The 22859-nt window shown below is 42.8% G+C and overlaps 1 protein-coding gene across 6 annotated transcripts; it reads left to right on the forward strand.

The window, feature by feature from the left end:
• Nucleotides 1-1140: 1140 nt before the first annotated feature.
• Nucleotides 1141-22726, forward strand: zbtb7b (zinc finger and BTB domain containing 7B). Of its 6 annotated transcripts, none has more exons than XR_003051464.1 (6): nt 1141-1473; nt 4830-4941; nt 18684-18853; nt 20095-21161; nt 21260-22366; nt 22423-22726. XR_003051464.1 is itself a non-coding variant. In XM_025061384.1 (6 exons), the coding sequence occupies exons 4-6, from the start codon at nt 18785-18787 to the stop codon at nt 21891-21893; spliced, it is 1770 nt and encodes a 589-aa protein (XP_024917152.1). In that variant the 5' UTR covers nt 1141-1473; nt 1561-1678; nt 4830-4941; nt 18684-18784; the 3' UTR covers nt 21894-22726. The 6 variants fall into 6 exon arrangements, 5 of the variants coding, with proteins under 5 accessions (XP_024917152.1, XP_024917154.1, XP_016893689.1 ...); XM_025061384.1 differs by adding an exon at nt 1561-1678 and having other exon boundaries at nt 21260-22726; XM_025061386.1 differs by lacking the exon at nt 18684-18853 and adding an exon at nt 1561-1678 and having other exon boundaries at nt 21260-22726.
• The last annotated feature ends 133 nt before the right edge of the window (nt 22727-22859 follow it).

Consider the following 22859-nt stretch of genomic DNA (forward strand, 5'->3'; position numbering starts at 1 on the left):
GTTACAGTTGATGTGACACATCATTGACCGGTTTCATGAGTTTGATCATGAATCATAATTGTTCCTGACTCCAGTAATACTGTAATGTATGAACAATTCCTCCCACTGAAGCCTGGAGAAACACCTGAACATCTTCTTCAAAGACTCACAGAGATACTCACGGTGGACACAGTCACTTGTCACTTGATTAAGAAACACGATAAAATCTCTCTCTGAAACTAACTTAACCTTTAACTTCAATTCTTTGAACAAGACTTTGAACTTTAACCTCTTTTCTACACATCGGTGCACTGTACTACATCATGTGGTCTCTACCAAACCACATGTATGTTACATTCTGTTAGTTAAATTGTATTGTAATGGTTATATTATATTGAACAAGTTGTAAACCTATATATACATATATATACATATATGTATATATATAATGTATGTATATATATATTTATATATAAATATATATGTATATATGTATATATATTTATATATAAATATATGTATATATATTTGTATATGTATATATACATGTATATATGTATGTATATGTATATATGTACAGTAACGTGATGTTGTTTTGCTAATAGCAGACTAGCTACAAATGTAGTGTGGAATTACTTGACACTGGGGTTTTTTTTTTTTTTTTGTTAAACTGAAAATCATTTCCTATCTGTCATCGACTTATAATCCTGCTCTGATGTGTCACAGGTCCGTTCATCTACCCATCCATCTGTCTGTTGGCCTGTTGGTCTGTTGTCACGTCTGTTGTCAAGAGTTGGGAAAAAAAGGAAGAAAAATCTGCTGAGTCATGAATGGAGGAAAGAAACTATTGAAGATTTACATTTCACCCGCCATCGATGACTGTTAAAAGGTGGACTTTTTGAGGAGGAGGAGGAGGAGGAGGAGCAGGGTCTCCGAACCTGTCCTCGTCTCCTCTTCCTCCGCCTGCAGCACAGACAGACACCGCCGCTGGCCTATCTCAGCAGAGCCGGACCCCCTGCCGTCCTCCCTCTCTCCCTCTCTCTCTCTGTGTGTGTCTCTCTCTCTCTGCCTCCCTCCCTTCGTCCCCTGCGCCCTGCCCACCCCGACAGTCTCTTCTCCAGCCCTGCTGCAGCCAATCCGCGCCTGGCTGGGTGTAAGTAGGGCAAGCCGCTTCCTGGTTCACAGAAGGGAAGAGCTGGGAGTCGGAGTGGGCAAGAAGCACAGGAGCTGCCCAGACACACAGCCCGAGACACCGGTGCACCGAGAGGAGGAACGCCGGGGAGGTGACAGCACGTCGGCACGGGAGACTTAACACCTGACCCGAGGAGTGTTTAAAAAAAACGGAAAGAGAGAAGAAGCAGAATTAAGTAAAGAGTCGGCAGACTGGGACCCGGGCGTTCAGGAAGTGTGGAGGTCGCTCAGGTGGGAGGCGACGTCAGGACAGGTGCTCCGTCAGCTCCGCCGCGGCTGCGGCCGCCGCCGCCGCCGCCTCAGGTAACCGCTTCACCTGGAGTGACTGCGACACTTCTTATTAAAGTTACATGTGATTTAATGAAGTGACATGTCTGTTTGCCATGACAGCACCGGCTTTTCTCAATCCACACTCTCCCTCCTCCTCCTCCTCCTCCTCCTCCCAACCTCCTCCGCCCTCTCGCTTCTGAGCGGGGTCACGGGAGGACTCTCACGTCACGGGTATTCGGTAACTCCCGTCGGACTTTTATTCCCCTTTATCACTTTTTCGTTTACACGCTCTCTCGCACTCTCTCTCTCTCTCTCTCTGTGTGTGTGTGGAAGCAGGTGTGTGTGTGTGTGTGGTACATTAGTGCCTGTGTGCGCAGCGTCCAGGTGAGGCAGAGAAACTGTGGGGTCGGCGGGGACGTCTCTGGAGCCTCGGCGGCTAATTATAGCCGAGAACAGCGGCTGACATCCAAAACTCACCTGCTCTCACGCACAGGACCTGCTCCTGGACACACACACACACACACACATACACACACACACATTGGTTTCGTGACCCCCCACAGACGTGTATTTCTTAGCCCCTAACTCTAACTACCACAACTATATTCACAGTTATAATCCTCACCCTAATCTGACTTCATGACTAATCCTAACTCCAATCTAAACTTTTTTTTTAACCTCAAACTCCCACTCTCTCAGTGGAACCTTCCAGATCAGGACAAATGGTAAAACAAATATGTCCCCACAAGGATAGCTATTCCAGAACACACACTCATTGGATATTGGACTAAAGTCAGTGGTCTGTTAATCATCATCATCTTCATCATCATCATCTTCCTCCTCTGTCATGGCGCGCCCAGTGCTTAATTTTAATCCTGGCACTGACCCAGAGCCCGTAATTAGCCTTTAATTATGGGCCGTGGACAGAGTTGAGTCTCATCTTCTTCACCAACTTCTGTAACTTCTCATCTTCATTGATCTGTGTGTGTGTGTGTGTGTGTGACGACGGCATCATGATCACATGACGGCTGAAACAGTAGTAGTGTCAGTTCTGATGTAACATTTACCGAAATGATCTCTGTGTGCGAGGGAGGAAGGCGGGGGAGAGGTGGGGGGGGGGTGTGTTGGTCGGACCACAGCTGAAGGCTACCTTCAGTGTTTGTCAGTCTCTGGACCGTCCTGTCCTCCAGGGGGACGCGGCCCAGGCGTTAACGTGGGATCCTGACGCTGCTTCCTGTCTGTGACAGTGGGCTTTTGTGTGTGTGTGTGCGTGTGTGCGTGTGTGTGTGAGGTTGGATGTGCGGCGGACTCGCCCCTCTGACAGACCGGCCCGACAGGATCGACCGGCTCCAGGTTGGTTTCCCTGTCTTAGGGCCCGGCCTGTCGGGTTGAACACTTCCAAGTATCTGCCTGCTTTCTGACGTATGCCCTCTGGGCTGCGCTGTTACGGACTTCTTTTTGTTCCTTTCCTTTGTTTTGGTGCCGTAGGATGGGGTCAGCAGAGGTCACGGTGGTGTGAAGACAAGAAAAAAAAAAAGAAAAAAACTCAGTCTGGCTCTGCCGGTCCCTGTGAGTCAGAGCCTCATGTTGGACCACCGTGGTGTGGGCGGACATCACACACACACACACACACACACACACGTCAGAGTCATTAGTCTTTTGACATGAATTCTTAATGCCCCCCCGTCCCTCCCCCCTCCTCCATTTGCCTTAACTTTGTCTGCCACATAATCAGACTTCTGTGTTCGTCCCCTGCTCTGTCTGTCCTGACGTGACTCCTACAGTGTGTGTGTGTGCGTGTGTGTGTGCGTGCACTTCGACTGTCGATCGTTGTGTTTTATCAGCAGTCGTGTCGGGGGTGTAACTTTTTTTTTTTTTTGCAATTATTCAAAAAATAACACATGACATAATAACATCACAAATTTGTTTGCTAACTTATCCCATGAACTGTATATGTGTGTGAGTGACAGTGTGTGTGTGTGTGTCTGGTGTCTTTTCATGAGAAGTCAAATTAGGAAGCGGTTGGTTTCTATCTACGTCTCTTTGTTCTCTTCTTCTCCCCCGACTTCTCTCCGAATACATGTGTTTTTCATAATATATTTTCAAATGTATTTTACATATTCGGTAAATACAATAGTTTCATCACATGTTCCAGGTATATAAAAAAACAAAAACAGAGCTGTTTTAGTACAACGAGTACAATTGATAAAAAAAACAGACATTTAAAAAATAGAATAAAAAAGAGACGGAGTTTTAAATAAAAAATAGAATAAAAAAGAGACGGAGAAAATATCTGTCTCTTTAAATCAGAAAAAACAAACGAAAGAAAGTTTACAAATTTAGAAAAATCCACTCATTTCTGTAACTCACTCCGACGCAGCCTTTGAATGATCAGACAGAGAAGAAGGTAGTTGTCCCTTATTTTGAGGAACCGACAACTTTATGTGTTTTGACAAAATATATAAAAACCTACAGTATAAAAGAGCAGTCAGAGAAAAATACACGCTGTTATTTTGAAGTATGTGTGGAATCAAGTCTGCGTTAGAACCGCTACGAAGGTTTTCATTCCAGGAAAAGTTGTTGTTTCTCTAAAACTCTGAGCTTCTGCGTCAGCGGTGCCTTCAGGTACAGGAGGATATATGTACGTGTATATTTTTCTGCTACTCCAGGTCATAGGCTCCGATACAGACAGAAACAGCGGCTTTGATGTTTTTCCTTCCTTGGTAACAGAGTGGGTGGGCAGACGCTGTCGCGATCACTCATCTGATCAGAGAACACCTTTAATGTCCGACTCAGATGTTCTCCCAGAGAACACCGTTGTTCTTCCTCTAGATGAATGTACTGAACGTACTGTTATGATGGAACAGGTACAGGAAGTTCCTGTGATTTCTTGAAGTACTTCCAAGCCCGGATGAGTGCCACCTGGAGGAGCACGTTTGGCGTTACCGCGACTGTACTTGCACTCCGTGACCTTTCTAGATAGACAGTTACCTGCTGCGGTACTTGTTTGTAAGAATTGATTCTATGCCGTCGGTCCTGTTAATCGACTGATTAAGGAATGTTCCGGGATGTGACTCTTGATCAGCTCATGATTAAGGCTATTGTGTTTAAATGGAGCGTATTTGTCGTACCGCGAGTATTTCCCCGTCAACTTTTGCAGATGTTTTTCATTTCCACCTTTAGGAATTAAAGGTGGAAATGAAAAGGTGGAACTCATTTCCACCTTTAGGAATTACTCAAAACTTTCTTAGAAGGAGGTTTTCATCGGTGTTTATGCAGCGCCGTCGTAGCGTAAATGTTACGACCAAACTCTCTACGTTGATAACATACTGTTATCACACGTCTCCACTTGTTCTAATGCACTTTTTTTTCCACCTGACTCTCCACAGACACGTGACCTCCGCTGAACTCTGAGCCCGAGGAGCCGAGGAGGAACTGTTTGGAGTTAGCAAGAGAAACTGAAGTCGGATTCTGGTCTTCTCCTGGTTTTATGGACTGGAGGTAGGAACCTTGAATCATTTGACTCTCAGCTGTGGTACAGATGGTGTTTACCAGTCAGGTTACCGTTAGGTGAAGGACTGACGAAACGCCTTCATCATAAAAGTAACTGACCTAGCTTGACAACGCTAACTGCAAAGTCTGAATCAACTAATAATTACAGTGAAGGGAAGAATTATAAAAAAGTTCATTCATTCAACTCACTATTGGACTAATGATCAATACAGTTATTGCATTGTTTCCCAAAGACTGGGTCGCAAGCAATTTTTTTTTGTTGGGGTCGTCTCGCATCATGTTTCCAGGAGTTTACAAATAATGTGTATTGACTTGGGTCGCAAAGGTTTGTGACTTTTAAAATATGGGTCCCCAGAAAAACACTGAGTTCTTGGACCAAACTGTGTACAATATACTGCAGTTTAACTAAATATGTAGTTTTTAAACCAGGTTTTTTTTAAATGCTGCTTTGGCAAATTTTAAACATCGCAAAAACATTTCAGTACTTACATAAAATAATTCATCATCAACAATAGACGCCGCTGACTGTATGTGTGTAGATGTAGCTGAACAAAGTACAATGAAAACTTGCTCTGTATCAGAATATCTACCAGATGCAGTACCAGATTGTGTCTGGAATCTGCTGTACCAGATTTTCCACTGTAGATATTCATCGGTGCCAAACCTGTGGTGGTGAATAAACAGAAGCTAACAAAGAAATTTTAATTTAAAAAAATAAAAAAAATCGTCCCAACGCAGGAGTTTGTGGTAAAATAAATGTGTATTTGTCAGTGTGTGTAAACTGATGGTGAGTCATTGATGATTTTCTGTGTGGACAGGGACATGTTGTTGTGTCGTGAACCTTTAGACACTACTCTTGTGGACACACTAGGGATGTGTTGTGGGTCGCATGTTGCTACGCTACAGAGAGTGTTGCATTTTTTTTGGTTGCTCATCAAGATACCGTAACTCACCAGTAGGGATTTCACTCTGCGTTTCCTTGGTTGCATCCTGGCTGCATGAAACCTGCGAGTTTAGCTTTCTCAGTTCTGCCCTCGGGTAGAAGAAGCACCTGTGGAATGAGAAAGAAAAAAAAAAAAAAAAAAGAAAAGAGAGATTTATTGTGATTGATCCTTTCTTTAGGAAAGGTGTGGTTGGAGGAGGTTCCTGGAACTGTTTGACGTTGTAACCAGCACCAGAGCATACAGCGTGTACCAAGACCACATTCAAAGGTGTGGCAAAAATACCTGCTGTTAAAGAGGCAAATCTGGAATCTGGTGTTTCTCACACGCAGCGTGTGAACGAGACGTGATGGGAAAACGAGTGTTTCCTGACGTGGACACTGACCCCGGTCTTTGTCAGTCCTCTTGTCTGTGAGTCGGCGGTGGTGTGAAGATTCATTCACGGGTTTTGTCGATCGGTTTCAAATGTACCGGTGCATTCGAGGTGATTGACGGGTTCAGATCGGGTCGCGATCCCTGCAGAGGCGGAGCGGGTATTGTTCCCAGTTGACGGTGTAACACAAACAGGTGTTACAATTAGAGCCATTACAATTTCCTGCAGTGTCAGACATGAATCAATCATCCATCTATTATCTTCTGTGTCTAACCTTTGAAATTGTAGGTGGGACCTTGGAGCGGTGCTCATAATATAGCTCGTGTCCCAGTTTATGGTCGACATGCCATCAAATCACACAATAAAACACTTTATGTAGAATTAACGTCGCCGTCTGTTTTCACCCCCCGAGGTTTTAAAGGCTGTGATTCAGCTGAAGAGCAAAGAACTCTGGGATATGTCGAGTTGTGCAGGGTCTACTTTTTGTAGCAAACACAGGCGGATTTCCCCATAGTGATAGACTGGGGTTGTTTTTTTGTTGTTGTTCTTTATCGATGACGATCTGTTGTCAGTCATGGTGCACCTTAATAATCAGATGGCCAAAAAAAAAAGAATTAGAACATGAACATACACCAATCCCTTAGTCCAAAAACACAGTTTCTCTCTATTTTATTTGTATTTTTTTAAATCTTTTTTGAAACTGTGTGTTATGAATTGATGTTGTAAATAATGACAAGTGTTTGAAGTATGATCTGTATTTGAACATTCACTCAGTCAGTTTCATCTTTTCCCCCTTCATCGGGCGTCGCTTCTTTGACAGCACACCCCGGCCCCCAGTGAGTCTACACATTTTATTTCAAAATATAAATAAATAAAATATAATATATATAATATAAAAACATTTAAAAAACAATTTAAAAAATTTCAATATTTTTATTCTAAATTTTAATTCTATGAAAAATATTCTTTTTAATTAAAATTAAATTTAAAAAAAATAGTTAGGGCTGTTAGAATGGAGAACTGTGAAACCAGAGAGTGAATTAAATTGTGAAACACCTCAAATACGTTGTGATCTGCTGTTGAATAACACCTAGCTTAGCAACGGTAATGAAACGAACTACAGTTTCTGAGGAGGTGTGAAGAACGAAAACATTTGTGTGTAATACGTGAGGAGACGCAGCATCTGGTAAATGTGAGTATAAACAGCTGTAAAATATGATCCAAACAGATTCGATTCTGTCAGTGACTCGGTGGCCAACGGTTTATTTACATCAAATTGCAGTTTTTACTTCAGCACTCAGACGTAAGGGATCGTCTCCAAAGAGGCCGTCCTCCCACAGGAGAAAAAAAAAACAAAACAGTATGAGCTGAATAAAGTGGTCAAACATTTAAATATTTTATGTGCGACCTGGAAGTTAACTCCTCTGTGGTTGGTGCGCTGCAGTAGCTCCATTAACTGCTGCCGGCCGCTAAAGATGACTCTGGGATCAGTCTAAAAATAAACCTTTGTGTGTGAAAAACCTGATAAGGATATTTATAACTTTTTTGTTTTGTTTCAGATAATGTACGCTGAGTCAGAGCAGATCGTAGGAAGCTCTAAAATCGTATCACAGGCTAATTCATTTCTAAACGTTTTTTTAAGCTCTATGCTAATGAAATAAAATAAAAAAAAATCCCTTCATTCATTTGAGACAGTTTTAAAAAGTTTTCCCTGGTGTTTGAATTTTTTTTCTAAGAACCTGCCTGTTGGCTTAGAACATTCTGGTTATTGACGGGCTGGAACTAATGACTTGATCTGACTTTTGGCCAGAGGGTCGGAGAAAGAAGGCGTTCAAACCAAAGAACAGCGTTCTTCATGGAGGGTTGGTAGTTTGAAACCTGTGAAGGTTGAGTTCTGTTCATGTGAGGAACCTCAAGGATTTTTTCTTTTGTTTTGCGACACGTTGACTTTAGAACACGATTTCAAACAGTTGGTGGATTATTGATGTTTACTGACTGAAGAAGACGTTAGATCTGTTAGTCTGGGCTGGAGGCTACGGGGGAGGTGACCAACGAAGACCACCCTGAACCACCTGACCACCACTGACGACTACCGTAGAAACAGAGGTTTTGATTAACTTTGCTTTTGTGAACAAATAGAATTAGAGTTCAGCAATAAAGTAGTAGATGTAAAAAAAAAATGTAAATCAAAAAGTGACTTAAAAAGTCCGTCTTTTTATTTGCCCTCGTTTTACCTCCACTGATCGACCGGTGACATGGTCTGATGTTCCAGTTGTTGTTGATAAACAACGCTGACTTCATATCCGATGACATTTGTTTGTGTTGGCGTTGGAATGACCAGTCATGTGACCGTAGCTGCGGCGCGGTGTGTGACTGCCATGTGTTTGTAAATGAGGGTTTTGGGGGAAGTGGCAACGAGTGGTCTGTCAGATGAGGAACACACACACACACACACACACACACACAAATGATACAGGCTGTTCCAGGAAATGCTTTAATTAGGGCATGTAAGCCCATATAAATTCCCCCTTATAAGACACTGGTCTTTCACTTTCATACAGACTGAGTGAGTGTGAGATGGAAGGTGGGACGGCGGAGAGGTTAATGTGGGAGTTGAAAGTAGTGAAGGTTTTAAGTTTGAAGGTGTCACACTCTCTGTCCCACGGCAATGTTGTGAAAAAGTTCTCGTTTTTTTTTTTTGTCTCTCTTTTTTTGTTTTTGTAATTTTACAAAATACAACCTGCGTCGGTAAAAAAAAAAAGAGCGTTTTTTTTTGTTTTGTTTTTTTTACATCAGATAGGCCTACGTGTGGCCTTTGACCTTCGCAGTGACACAGATGTAATCACACACTGTCCGTAATCGGGTCTACAGTTAAGTCTTACCCCCACTTGATCTTTGTCAATAGAGGAAGTTGTGCATGTGCCATTTCCTCTTTTCAGTCATGAGATTCTGTCGAATTTGAAATCCCTCCCAACCCCCTTCCACACTTGCTCACTCAACTCTCGACCACCAGCCTCGCGGCCCACGCCGCCTCCGTGTCAGCTGTTGTTCTTGTAAAGAGTCGGTGCAGGCTGATAGAGGGTGATCATGATTCAGCTTTTCTAGGAACGTTACAAATGTTTCAGCACACACTGAGCGGGCGGTTATAATAAATAGACACGGTGAGAAAACACTTCAGGGAATATGAGAATAAACACCCAAACAGAGGCAGGCAGGGGGCGTCCAAAGAGCTGAAATTGAACTTTTCTCATCTTGTTTGTGAAAGTGATGCTCTTTCAGTTTTGAACACAAATAATCACAGGATGGACTGGTATATAAACGGATTAATGTGCACGAAGGTTCAGTAATGACTTTAAAAGTACTGATATGTGAGTATTTGGTGAGATTTTTACCAGCTGTGATGACACCTAGTCCTGAGCCACTGCTGGTCCACACCCTGGTTCTGTGATCCATGGTTTGTCTTTATGTGTATTCAGAGCCATCGAGCACTGGACTTTTGAAATATTAATAACAAACACCAGAGATAATGATCAATAAATTCAGTTTAGTAGTTACTTCACTAAAAACATGATGCAATAGTGATGCGTTCACTGGCCTCGCCCTGATGTTACTCCAAAAATCCTGCACTGGCTAAACCTTTGGAAATGTGTTCTCTTTTTAAATCAATGATTTACAATAATATACGTGTGTATATGTGTATATATATATATATGTATGTGTGTGTGTATATATATATATGTATATAGTAGAAGATGCAGAGAACAGGGCAATATGGAAATCAATGATTCGCTGTGGCAACCCCTGAAAAAAGGGACAAAGCCAAAAGAAAAATAAGACATGTGTATATGTGTATGTATATATGTGTATATGTATGTATATATGTATGCATATATTTGTATATATGTATATATGTACATATGTATACATGTATATATGTATGTATATATAAATATATATATATAGACATATTCTAATATATCAACTTTTGTGTTGATTAAGAAAAAGAAGACTCACTCCTGAATTGACTCACTCTGAATTCCAGTTCTTCTTCTATTTTTCTTACTTTAATATTTCTTTTCCTGGTCGTCCTGTTCCACTGAAGCCATGGTTCCCCTTTGTTTTATAAGCTTTTTTTTTTTTTATTGGCTCTAGTTGTTATTGCTTCGTAAGACATTAACCATGACACCACCCACACATACTTTTCTGCCGCTCCTGACTTCCTTATAGTCTTTGTCAGATGTATGATTGCTGCAGTACTTTTCACATCCTTCACACTTCTCTTCTTGTACTATTTTTGTCAGTCGGACAGTTTCACGTTCTGACGCTCAGCCAACACCTGTTGGATCGTACCGTTGTGTGGTCAGACAATTTTAGTTTAACCCGCAGCGTTAAGTCACACCTTTGTCGTTATGTTTCGTTGAAGAAGACCGTCACATTATAATGTGTTCAAATTACAGTACTTGTGTTCCTCAGAGTACTTTGTGGTTACTCCGTATTTGCTACGCAGTATAACACGCTAATTCTAGAAAAATAAAACTCGCCAATATTTGCAATGTCAAGATGTGGTCACAAGGGCCAAAAAGTTTACAAACCACTGCTTTAACCTCATGTTTGAGCTGCTGCTACAGACGTGTCTGTGCAGCAGTGGGTGATGCACCTCCTTCAACTTCTGTAGATTCATGGATCACAGTTACAGTAAAATCAAACCTCCCCTGCTCCAGTCTCATGGTGTCAGGAAGGTGACGCATCGATGACTTACGTCCTCCGGGCGTCCCTTTTTGACTCTGGTGTTTTCAGCCTGATTTCTGAGGTCGTGCGTCAGGCTAATCTTTACATCTGCTCTAGTGGTCCACTGTCTTCACTGAGCACAGGAAGAGGAAACTGATCAGGATCATCGCAGGTTTGCGACATTTCGGTGCATGTGCAGGTCCGGCACTTTTGCAATGTATTTTGTCATTAGTGTGGGAGAAGAGCAGTCGTTGAGACCCTCCCTGTGGTGGCGTAATTCCCAGTTAGCGACAGACACGTGTGCACATTAACAGTCTTTACGTCAGCCACGGAAACTAAAGGTTGAGTTAGAAAATGTATTTTTTGATTCAAACAACAATAATAAGAAGAAAAGGAAGATAAAAATTAGTGATAATCTTCTTCACATCCACTATACTGTGTATTGGATAAATCAGTGAAGAAATTAAATTATTTCTCCTATATGAGCCATGGCTAATGTTGACAATAATGCTCATATATATATATATATTTATATATATATATATGTATATATACTGTATATGAGGTTAGGTCTCAAAAATAAAGCCGTGGCTTATATTTTTGATTTTCCAAACTGTATAGTAAAAAACATACATCTATATATTACGTATATATAAATATACATATATACACACATCTATATGTGTGTATATATAGACATATATACACATACATAAATGTATACATATATTTCTATATATACATTTATTTATGTGTATATATGTATATATATAAATATACATATATAGATATATTTCTATATTTTTTTTCTATATATAATATATATATTTATATATGTGTATATATGTATATATATATATATGTATAAATATATAGAGACGTACTGTATGTTATTTATTATACAGTTTGTAAAATCAAAAATATAAGTCACGGCTTTATTTCTGAGAAGGACCCTAACCTCACGAACTCTTCTAATTGGCCGAGTGTAAAAACTCCTTCACAGCTGTTGTGAAGAACGTTGTTTGACCAAGCACCTTGTCACTCATTCACACACACACACACACACACACACACACCAACCAGTGTTTATGTGTAAAAAGTGCTGACCAGACAAGGAGTGAAGTGTGAAACATGGTGTCAGCGCGTCTTTCTGTCACGTCTGCTCACGTTCTCCAGCCTACTGTAGGCTAAAACTCCTTTTGGTGATGCTAATGATAGCGGTGGCTGCTACCACATCTGTTCCTCAGCCATCTGCACACACACACAAACACAAAGCCACCTGCAAGGACCCGTGCTACTTCCTGTGGCTGCGTGCTTGCGTTCACCTCTCACTTGATCGCTGCGTTTATCTCCATGCCGTCACGTCGTGGCTCTCTCTCTCTCCCCTCTCTCACCCTGTCTCCCCCTTCCTCTCCCCTCTGTAACTCAACTCTCCCTCCTCTTGTTTCATGTCTCCGCTCTCACACAGATTGTTTGAGGCTGAGACTAGATTTTCCTGTCTTTGCCTCCCTCTTCTCTGCTTTATCTTTGAGAGTATCTCGACACCCACTCCCTGTTAACTCGCTCACACACTCTCATGTGTTTCCTCCCCCGTTCCCTCCCGGTTCTGGTGTGATTTCTAAGAACATGTGTGTTTTTAGAAAACATACCTCCCTCATGTTCCTTTTGTTGTCTCATCTCAAATCTCAGACTTTTTTTTTTCTTTTTCTCTCTTTCCAACCTCACGTTGATTCCTCTTCCTGCTCCTGTTTTCTCCCTCTGTCTCTGTGGGAAGGTAAACGTCACAGCGCTATGTATATCTATATTTTTTTGTGTTTCTTAAATTTAAATATATATATATATAAAATCTCCCTTTGTCTGTAAATAATATGAATATTTTGTAAAAGCAGCGTTGAAGCAGATGGAAATAAATCACTGTTATGAAAAACTAATGGTTACAACAATATAGTTTGTACGAAAAAAAAGTGTTTTAAGACAAGCTTGTCACTTATCATATAACTGATAAATATTAAATACATAAATCTATTAATAAACTAAACCCACATGGAAAAAAATAAAGCTGTAAACAATTACTTGGATGATTTGTTTTGTCATTGAACCTTGTCACAGGACAATAATGAAAAAAATAATTTTTAAGTTTGACAAGGTATTTTTCATTTTTAATGTAAAAAATATGTTTTTTAATGTTTAATTTTAATATTTTTATTTTATCAAAATTGTACATTATTTAAAAAAAAACCAGTTTAATTCAACCAGGAATTTAACAATCAGTTGAACTGAATATGGCGTTTTATCATCAAATCTTTTTAATTCATAAATAAACACCCCCCCTCTCCCTCTCCCCCGTGTGTGTGTATGGTGTTTGATCACGTCAGTAACGTTGGTCAGTTAATTTGTCCCAGCTCAGGTATGTGCACCCTAAGGTCTCGTCCCATACGATGATAAGCTGATATAATCCTGCAGCTGATTGGAGCTGGAGTTCAGCTCAGACGTGGCAGCCACAGGCCGCTGGTTCAGCTCACGCCGAGGTGTTGTGGTGAAGAAGGGCGAGGGGATAAAGGGCCTCCACTCTGCCAGCCGAATGAATAATGTAATGTGGTGGAGCAGCTAAGACCACAGTGTGCGCATGTGTGTTTAGATGCAAGACTGTAACGGCCCAGTTGCATTAAAGACACAGAGCCAGGGGAAAGAAAAAGAGAACAAATTAATTCTGAATAACGCCAGCTCAGTGTTGTATTTTAATAATTTATTTATATCTATGAGATTTTTTTTTTTGTATTTATCACAATGTTGTCTTGAGTCTCGTCTTTGGCAAATTCAAATGCAGATTCAAATTCCCGCTGCTGTTTTTATATCTGCCGCTGCCGGGATGCAAATGTCCAGTGTCTATACAGAGCGGTGGGGAAGTGGAGCTGCTGTTTGACGGCTCAGTCACAGACAGAGAGAGTTGAGCTGAAGTGTCTGTGTGTAGTTTCTGTTAATGTTAATGTGACGTCCTCGTGGACTCACCACGTCCTGCGAGAGCCGTTCTGGTCTGGAAGAGGTGTGTTTCTCTGCCCGTGTGTGTGTGTGTTTTCCTGATCTAGCTGTACTCTACTTGTGGGGCCCTTTCGTAGAAAACACACCTTTGTCCTGGGGACGCTTGTACTCCTGGGGACATTTTGCAGATTTAGATCCAGATTTGATTTCTACAAGTGGAGGTTGGAGTAAAGGGGACTACAGAAGGAAACGGACTTATCACAGGTCTCCACTGAGTCAGGATGGTTTTAGGGTTAGTGTTAGGCCAAGGATTGAGATTAGTAACTGTATGTATTTGTAGTAATTATGGTTAGTGTCGAGGGCTGATGGATGTAATATGACTGAGTGAATGTATGAATGTAGAGTATGTGTGTGTGTGTGTGTGTGTGTTTCCTCCTCCCATACTCCTCCTCACAGACATTGTCCCAGAATAACACTCCTTATTACACTAACCCAAATATGTGATGTAAACAGAGGTGAACTCGTTCTCCTCCAACATTTGGAACATTTGTGTCATTTGGACAAGGAGGAGGAGGAGGAGGAGAAACGGTATGAACAAACATCTGCTCTGCATGACTGGGTTTTTATGTTTGTCTTCATCAGGTGGTGTTTCAGGTTTTTATTTGAATGGAAGTGTGTGTGTGTGTGTGAATTATTGCTGACCTCCATGTCCAGGTTTTGACATAATTTGTAAAATGCAGATAATTCTGGAAGTTATTTTTTTCTAAACTTGTTTTTGTCCACAAACGTCAGATACTCAGTTTCCCCTCACAGCAGAGACTGAAGTCACGTGACTTGTATATAAATATATGTATTTGACTGACTTCATCAAAAAACAGTGTTTCCACCGGTGGAAATAGTTGTTGATTCATATCTTGGTTGATCAGTCGACCAATCATTAAACGTTCGTAGAATTCCATTTCCTGTACACACTCAACTAGAACCTGAATAAATCTGAAACTTTTTTTAAACTTCATCCATTAGAAAGTCTTAAAAAAAACGCTCCGTGTTCTCGTCATTTACCGTCCTTCACCTACGGAGGAGTGTCAGTGTTCAGGCACTTTGGAAAAAACATCTGACATCAGAATTTTTGAAAAGCCTTTTTCTGCTGTCCCTCTCTGCCTCCCTCCTCTGTACCAGCTGTAAAGTCACATTTTCCCTCTTAGCCTCTGAGCCTGATATAATTGGGGTGGACTGGGAAAACTTACAGCTTCTAATGGAAAATAAGAGCCGTAAAAACAAGAGCGGCGGTCGTTCCAGGTTGTTCGGTGGTCTCTGAGTGATGCACATGTTGGACGGATACTTTGACCCGCTTCTGCGGAGAAGAATGCATCTTTGTTGCGTGGCCCCGGGTCACTCCTGCAGCTGTCATTTTCCTGGCCTGCGAGAAAATGACCTGCGCCGAGTCGTTCTAGTTCAGCGACAGTGAGCGGCGGCTTTAAGTTTCCATTTCCTTACCAGTCAAATAAACCCTCTGTATTTTCTTCTAAATGCTTTTTATTATATACTCTGCTCTGATTTTTTTTTTTTGGGTGTCGTCATTTGGTCAGAGTCTTGAGTCTGAGTTCACGACTTGCTGGTCTGGCAGTGAGGTTTGTAGCTTGGCAATTTGAAAATGCCATAGGTCATGTCTTTAGGGTTTTAAGAGTAATTCTGAATGGTGAGAGGGAGGAAGCGTGTGCACATAACGAAAGCAAAGGATGAGGAAACCGACGTGTTGCAGAGGAGGTGAATTCCTGTTGCATCGACATAAACAGTGGGAGGTTAGAAACCTAAAAGAACGGCTCAGGTGTACAGCAGGTTAGAACCTAAACTTCAATTTGACTGAATGTTGATCAAACACGGACGGAAGTTTTTACAACATAAAGATATTTACATGGCATATATACATATTTATGTGTATATATGTCTATATATTGAAATATATATATATATTTATAAATACATATACACACGTACAGTATATATAAATATATTTATAAAATTGGCTCCAAAATAGCAATAGCAAAAACAGATTTTTTTTTTTAAGTTGGAAACCGATCAACTTGTGTGTAGTTATAGTACGAGTGTCATTAGAACTAGCTTTTTTTTAATGTAAAAAATATAATTTATCATTTAATATAAACAAATATTTTGAACAGGTTGAAAAGAGGTGATGTGACCAGGATACGAGTTAACGCCAAGGTCTGGTCAGTGGGAAAAAAAAATTTTTTTTAAATTCAGCTCAGGAAAGACCCTAACGTTTTGGTAATTATATCATATAATAAAATATATATTATATTGTTATATGTACACACATGAAAAAAAATAAAACCCTGTGACAGAGAAAAAAGTAGAATTGAGTTGAATATTATTTAATTAAAAATATCTTATATAATATATAAATGTGTGTGTATATATATATAATACATATACACACACATACATATATACATATGTGTATATGTATATGTATATGTGTGTATATATGTACTGTATATATGTAAATGTATGTGTATATATGTATATAGGTATATGTGTATATATATATATATACAGTATGTATGTATATATATATATAAACAAAATAGACCATGATGTGTTTGACAACTATGATACAAAACCAAAAATAGATCACAAACTGCAGAAGCTCGTTGGCGACGGCAGGAGAGGGGAAAAAAAAAACCTCCCTCATGACAAAAGCAAGAGTAGAGTCTGATGAAGACATCCTGGAGACAGAGGACACAGACTGGAGGTTTATGATGTGATTAAACTAGAACACTGTTGTTCTGGAGATATTTATTTATGATGAGGTGTGAAATCCAAAGAACACAATTCCCACAGGGTAACGAGGAGGGGCCGCCGTGATGCTGTGTTCCATCTACAGCTGCGAGAGCGTACAGTCGCACGAGCACGAGGAGGGAAGTGATCATGAAGTGTAAAAAAGAAAACCTCAGCTGGTCAAGTGGTTTTTCTCTTGTTTATCTCAAGGCCTTGAGGCGTATTTTCAAACAAACAGAGTCTGTAGAGAGAACCGAAGGTCAGAGCCGTCCTGACCTTTAAATCAGGCTCAAAGATAAATAGTTTTTTTATGGAACCTCTGGAGATTGAACTGCTTTGTTTCCAACAGTGAGTCAGGTACTGCTACAGACACGGTGTCAGTGATGATGAGAGGAATCTAGAACATTCTCTGTAATCTCACTGTTTTACCAACTTTGTCTTTGCCGTAAAACAATTGCCCAAAACAACAAGATGAAGCACCAACCACCCATGATGCTTTTTTTCTTTCTCTCCACTGTGCCGGAAACTCACCGTGCAGTGTGTGTGTGTGTGTGTGTGTGTGTGTTTGCCCCTCCTGACACCCATACGTACCTCTTGTTTCTGCACTGCTTTTACTTGAGATTTTCTGTGTTTCTGGGGGTGTGTGTGACATTTCTGCAGTCGTGTCAGCGGATGATGTGTGTGTGTTCGTTGTGTTTTTTTTGTTTTTTTTTAACAGTGACATCATCAAGACGATGCTGCGTGTTATCGTGATAATTCTGTGCAAACTTTACAAAATCAAGGCCAAGAGCTGCAGAGTTACCTCTGTCCTACAGAGACTCAGGTCACTGTGGTGGTAGTAGTAGTAGTAGTAGTAGTAGTAGTAGTAATAGTAGTAATAGTAGTAGTATTTAGATTCTCTATTTGAGGATTACATTAATAACAGTTGCAAATGCAACTCACATTATAATGACATGACATTCATGAAAGTGAGGAAACAGAACAGGAACTCTACCTGAATTATTGTGACAAAGATCGATCTTTTATCCAGGTCGTCTCAGCCATTGGTTAATGGTCGAACCCTGGACGTTTCTACGGCTGAAGGAGCCGATGTAGAAGAACGACTGTTTGAGGGTCGCCATACGACACGGCAGACTTTCTGACTTTTATCAGCAATTGTTCCAGCAAATGTTGTCCTTGTTGCCTCGAGCGCAGACGATAACTCTTATCCCAGAGCTTTGGCATGAAACGTTACAGTACACACACACACACACACACACACACACACAGAGAGAGTTGCAGAGCCGCTGCCTTTGTTTTAAGTCTTGTCAGCGGCGGGTGGTGGTGGCGGCGGCGGCTGACGGGGGTTTGTAGAGGAAGAACTCCGAGCCTGTCGCCTGCTCTGGTTGTGGCCCTGATTTGAGTCTCATATTGCTCCTACCTGAATGTTTGTTCTGAGGAGCTGTATGAGTCATAATGCCAATATGATTTTGGTTCTGACAAGGTGGTTAAATTTTGACATTTGTTGGAATTGCTTAAAAATATTGTCGTGTCTAAGGTGAAACGCTTCTGCTGGTTTCCTGTCAACCAAGTCTCAAGCTTGGTCTCGTGTTTGCTATCAGAGGTCTGACAGCTCGACAGCAGCCGCTGTACGCCCAACACGCCATCACCCAGTCGTGCGTCGGCCACGTTCTTGGCAAGGAACGAGCTGATACAAAAATGCTGTTTATCGGAAACTGATCGGAAAATGGGCTGTTGGGTTTCGGAGAGGTGGGGTGCGTAGGCGACCAAAAGGGAGGGGTACGTCTATATTCTGTCTCCGTCGCCCTGCACCCTCTTTTCACACAACAGGAAGAAAAGTGAGTGAGAGGAAGAACGGTAGAGGTAGACCATCCACAAGGATGAACCTTTAACTCCAACTTCTGCCGAAGGAGATCAGAGCTGTTGGAGGTGAACCTCCGAGGACAGGAGGAAACGGTGGTTCTTCAAAGACCGAGGGAGGAGAAACCAGAGGGAGAGAAAGAGTGAAAACATGGATGCCATGAGGCACGCACCGCCTCGGCTTCAGATGACTGTGCCTGTGCCCATGAAGACAGGGAAGGTAGGGCTGACATTTTAGTCAAGTGTGAGCTCCTTCAGCTGCTTCAGCCGTGGCTCGGAGCGTCTCCCACGTCTGTGTGTTAACGTAAATGCGTTCAGGGTCGTTTTAAAAGTTTGACTTTTTAAAAAAAAAAAATTTTTTGCTGTGGTTTGGGTGAGGCACATTGTTTTTCTTAAAAGGGTTACTTAGTGTTACGAACATCACACAACAGGTTAAATTGAACAATAGTGGGTGGGGGGGCAGAAAGAGATTGGCACGCAATGTGTGTGTGTGTGTGTGCGCGTGTGTGTTTAGCAGGGTGTGTTTTGAAGCAGGTTAGTCAGGTGGATGTGCCATCCAGCCCTCTGGGCTCTGTGTGAATGTTGTTGTTCCACGACCAGGGGGGGCTGCCGGTTGCTATGGGGGAAAGATTAAGAGCAGGGAGGAGGAATCTGGAGGGTGAGTTGTTGTTTGTGGAAAATCTGGTCTGCTCAGGTGTGCCACACGTATTGTTGAGCAGGTACATTGTGGACGGAGCGGAGCGTGAGCTCAGGGAGCTGCAGAGGGGAGTCGTTGGGTCTTATTACCAGCAGGACTCGTTGGACGCGTTGAGAGAATTAAAGGAACTCCTTGTCCTCGTTTGACTTTCTTTGAGGACATTAAACTCCCGACCTGCTGATGATTTGTCTCCGTTTGTCAACTCGGAGATCGGTGAAAAAATTCAATCAATCAATTCACAAACACTGATTTTTGACCCTTTTGTTTTTTGCTTCATTTTAAAGCAAAATGACATTTAGTCCAAGCGTTTACAACGGTGTTGTGGTAAAGATAAAGAACGCACCAAACTGGTTTTGTGTCTTAATTTTTTTTTTGCCAAGTTCCACCGAAGTTCCACCGAAATTCAACAAAATAAAATCTTGAAAATGTTCTGTACAGCAGCGCCCCCTAACCTATTTTGTATCAAGGACCAGTAACAGATGTCAGCAGATCATTAAGGCTCAGTATAACATAGTTTAGACTTCCTGTCCCGGTGCAATCTGAGAGACAAACTGTTGGTTCTTCTTCAAATAAAATAAAGGAAATTATTATTTCTTTCAATGCCGACCGGTACTAAATTACCCACGGTACATGGACTAGTCCAGGAACCAGGGTTTGGTTACTCCTTGCTCTACAGTAGCCGTAGGTTTCAAACCCCCGGCCCAGAACCTCGACGATGACATCTGTTCCCACTCGCCTGATCTTTATCAATCTCTTTCCTGCAGGTGGCGATGTCTCCAGGAGAGGACGGTCTGATTGGAATCCCCTTCCCGGAGCACAGCAATGAGCTGTTGTCGCAGCTCAACGACCAGAGGCGGTCGGGGCACCTGTGTGACCTCACCCTCACGTCCCGCGGGGCCAGATATCACACCCACCGCTCCGTCATGGCTGCCGTCAGTCTGTACTTCCGTCGGCTGTTTGGGACCGAGGAAGCAGGGGGGGAGGGTGGGGGAGGGTTCAGCGTTTGTCAGCTGGACTGCGTGGCACCAGACGCCCTGGACGCCCTGCTGGAGTTCGCCTACACCGCCACGCTCACTGTCCCGAGCTCGGGGATGAGGGATGTGCTGCAGGGCGCTCAGCTGCTGGGCATCCAGTGCGTGGCTGACGCCTGCAGAGAGATCCTGGGGGAGGAGGCCGGGGACGTGGCAGAGGAGACCAGGGTCCAGTACACGCCTCCCAAGAAGGTGACGGTAGAGGAGGTTGATGTGGAGAGGGTGTCCAGACGGAAAAATGACAGGAAAAAGGTCCGAAGAATTGGGTTGAATTGGATCAACCATTCGCTCGTGAACCCGTCGCCCGCTTCTCCTGTTTCTCAACCGTCCATCGCATCCGACAGCCTGCGCTCTCCGCCGTCCACGCAGTCCCTGAGCCCCGACCAGGAGCTCCGCCTCAAATCAGAATGGCAAAATGGAGATCCTGAGTCCGTCAAAGAACCAGGAAGAGGTGCCGCCCCGAACGGAGGCCACGTTCACTGGATCCACGATCGGCCCAGGATCGCCCACCCGCCTCCTGTCGCCGCCGCCAACCACAAGCCCTCGCAGAACGATGACACGGAGAGATTCGGTGAAGACGGCACGTTCATGGGAAGCACGTCGGTTCCGACCTCTGCGTCTGAGAGGGTGGCAGTGACGGCTACGGTGGGAGAGGGCAGGAAGAGGAAGTCCCAGACGCCACAGCAGTGTCCCGTCTGTCAGAAAATCATCCACGGAGCGGGAAAACTGCCCCGACACATGAGGACGCACACGGGAGAAAAACCCTTCCAGTGCTCGGCCTGTGGCGTTCGCTTCACCCGGTACACAAATATGAAGAGCACGTGTATAAAGTACATGCTCCGTTGTGTTTTACTGCAGTACATTTACTGTATTCCTTCCTCTCCTCTGTATCTTTCAGGAACGACAAGTTGAAGATCCACATGAGGAAACACACAGGAGAGCGGCCTTACCCGTGCCCCCACTGCCCCGCCCGGTTCCTGCACTCCTACGATCTGAAGAACCACCTGTCCCTCCACAGCGGGGCGCGGCCCTTCGAGTGCCCACTCTGCCACAAGGCCTTTGCCAGGGAGGATCACCTTCAGCGTCACCGCAAAGGTCACAGCTGCCTGGAGCTGCGCACGCGGCGCTCCAGGCGCGGCCCTGAGCTCATGGATAACGGGAGAGAGGACGGCGGCAGGAGAGAGCCGTCAGACCCTCTGGAGGTCGTGACCTCACAGGCCCACACCTCAGCGTTTCACCCTCACATGATACTGGATGCTGCGAGCGGGCACGGCGTGGGCCCTCCGCTAATGTTTCCGGGGGACATGGATAGGGGGCGCTCTCTGGCCCTGCAGGCTCTGTCCTCACAGCTGGGGCCCCACAGGCTGGCCGGGTACTCTGAGCTCTTCCTGCGGGGGCTGGGGCTGCGAGGGAGCAGAGAAGTCCAGGTGGAGGATCCGGGTGGAACCCACTCCCCCGGCAGGCTCCGTGAGCACTGGGCCGACGAGGTGGAGGAGAAGGTCGGAGACGAGGACGTGGAGGAAGAAGAATAGTAAACGTGGATGAGTGTGTCTGTGGTTGAACCGCCACAGGAAGTAAAACAAAAAAGAAGAAATCTCAGGTGGTCGGACTGCAGACCTGCCGCTCCCATATCAACAGCACTTAAAAAAAACTGAAATGATATTTGAAAAATATGGAACACGGGTTTTCAGAGATATTTTAAATGATTATTTTGTCTTTTTTTTTTTTTTGCTCTCTGCTTTTGATTTGTCTTTTATTTTTGTTTGCTGTTTCATTTTGTGTATTTTAAATTTTATTTTTTTTCCAGTTGATTTTGTATTTCTGACCTGTTCACTGGGATCAACGTCACTATGCAAACAAAAAAATCAGAGTAACATTTTGAAGGTTTATATTTCTGTTATAATATAATGGATCCAATCAAGTGCAATCCACAACTGCACGATCAGCAATAAGTTCGCCTACTCACCGACCTCTAGTGGTGATCAGTGGAAATGCAGCCTCATTAGTCAAACCTCTGCACATGTTGAGCAACAATGTTCATTTGTTTAAAAAAAAGAAAAGAAAAAAAAAGAATCTTTTGAATGATAGAATCTTTGCTTACATTTGGTGCTCGAACCAATTATTTTTTTATTTCCAGAGTGAAGAGGTGTCAGCTGTGGCCAACGTTGGGAGAGAATCTGTTAAATATGCAAGTGTCTGAGAGTAGAACTCTCTAAAAGCCTGACCAAAAACAGTTGTAACGAAGGGTTTGGATAATAATAATAATGAAGAAGAAAACTCTTTTTTTTTTTCTTTTTTTTTGCAAAAGGCTTTGAAGTTCAGTCTTAAAATGCACTCCTTTAAAATCCTGGTTTTGGGGTAAAAACAAATCAAAGGGCTGAGGTTAGGGTACATACATGAGAGGGCTTTCTCCCTTTTCTGTATTTATTTATTTATTGTTATTTATTGTGGCTTTTCTGCTGTAACTCTGGGGTGAGACCAAACTTAAGGGGGTGAAA

This window comes from Cynoglossus semilaevis, chromosome 13, assembly GCF_000523025.1.
Source record: "Cynoglossus semilaevis isolate Cse_v1.0 chromosome 13, Cse_v1.0, whole genome shotgun sequence".
NCBI lineage: Eukaryota > Metazoa > Chordata > Actinopteri > Pleuronectiformes > Cynoglossidae > Cynoglossus > Cynoglossus semilaevis.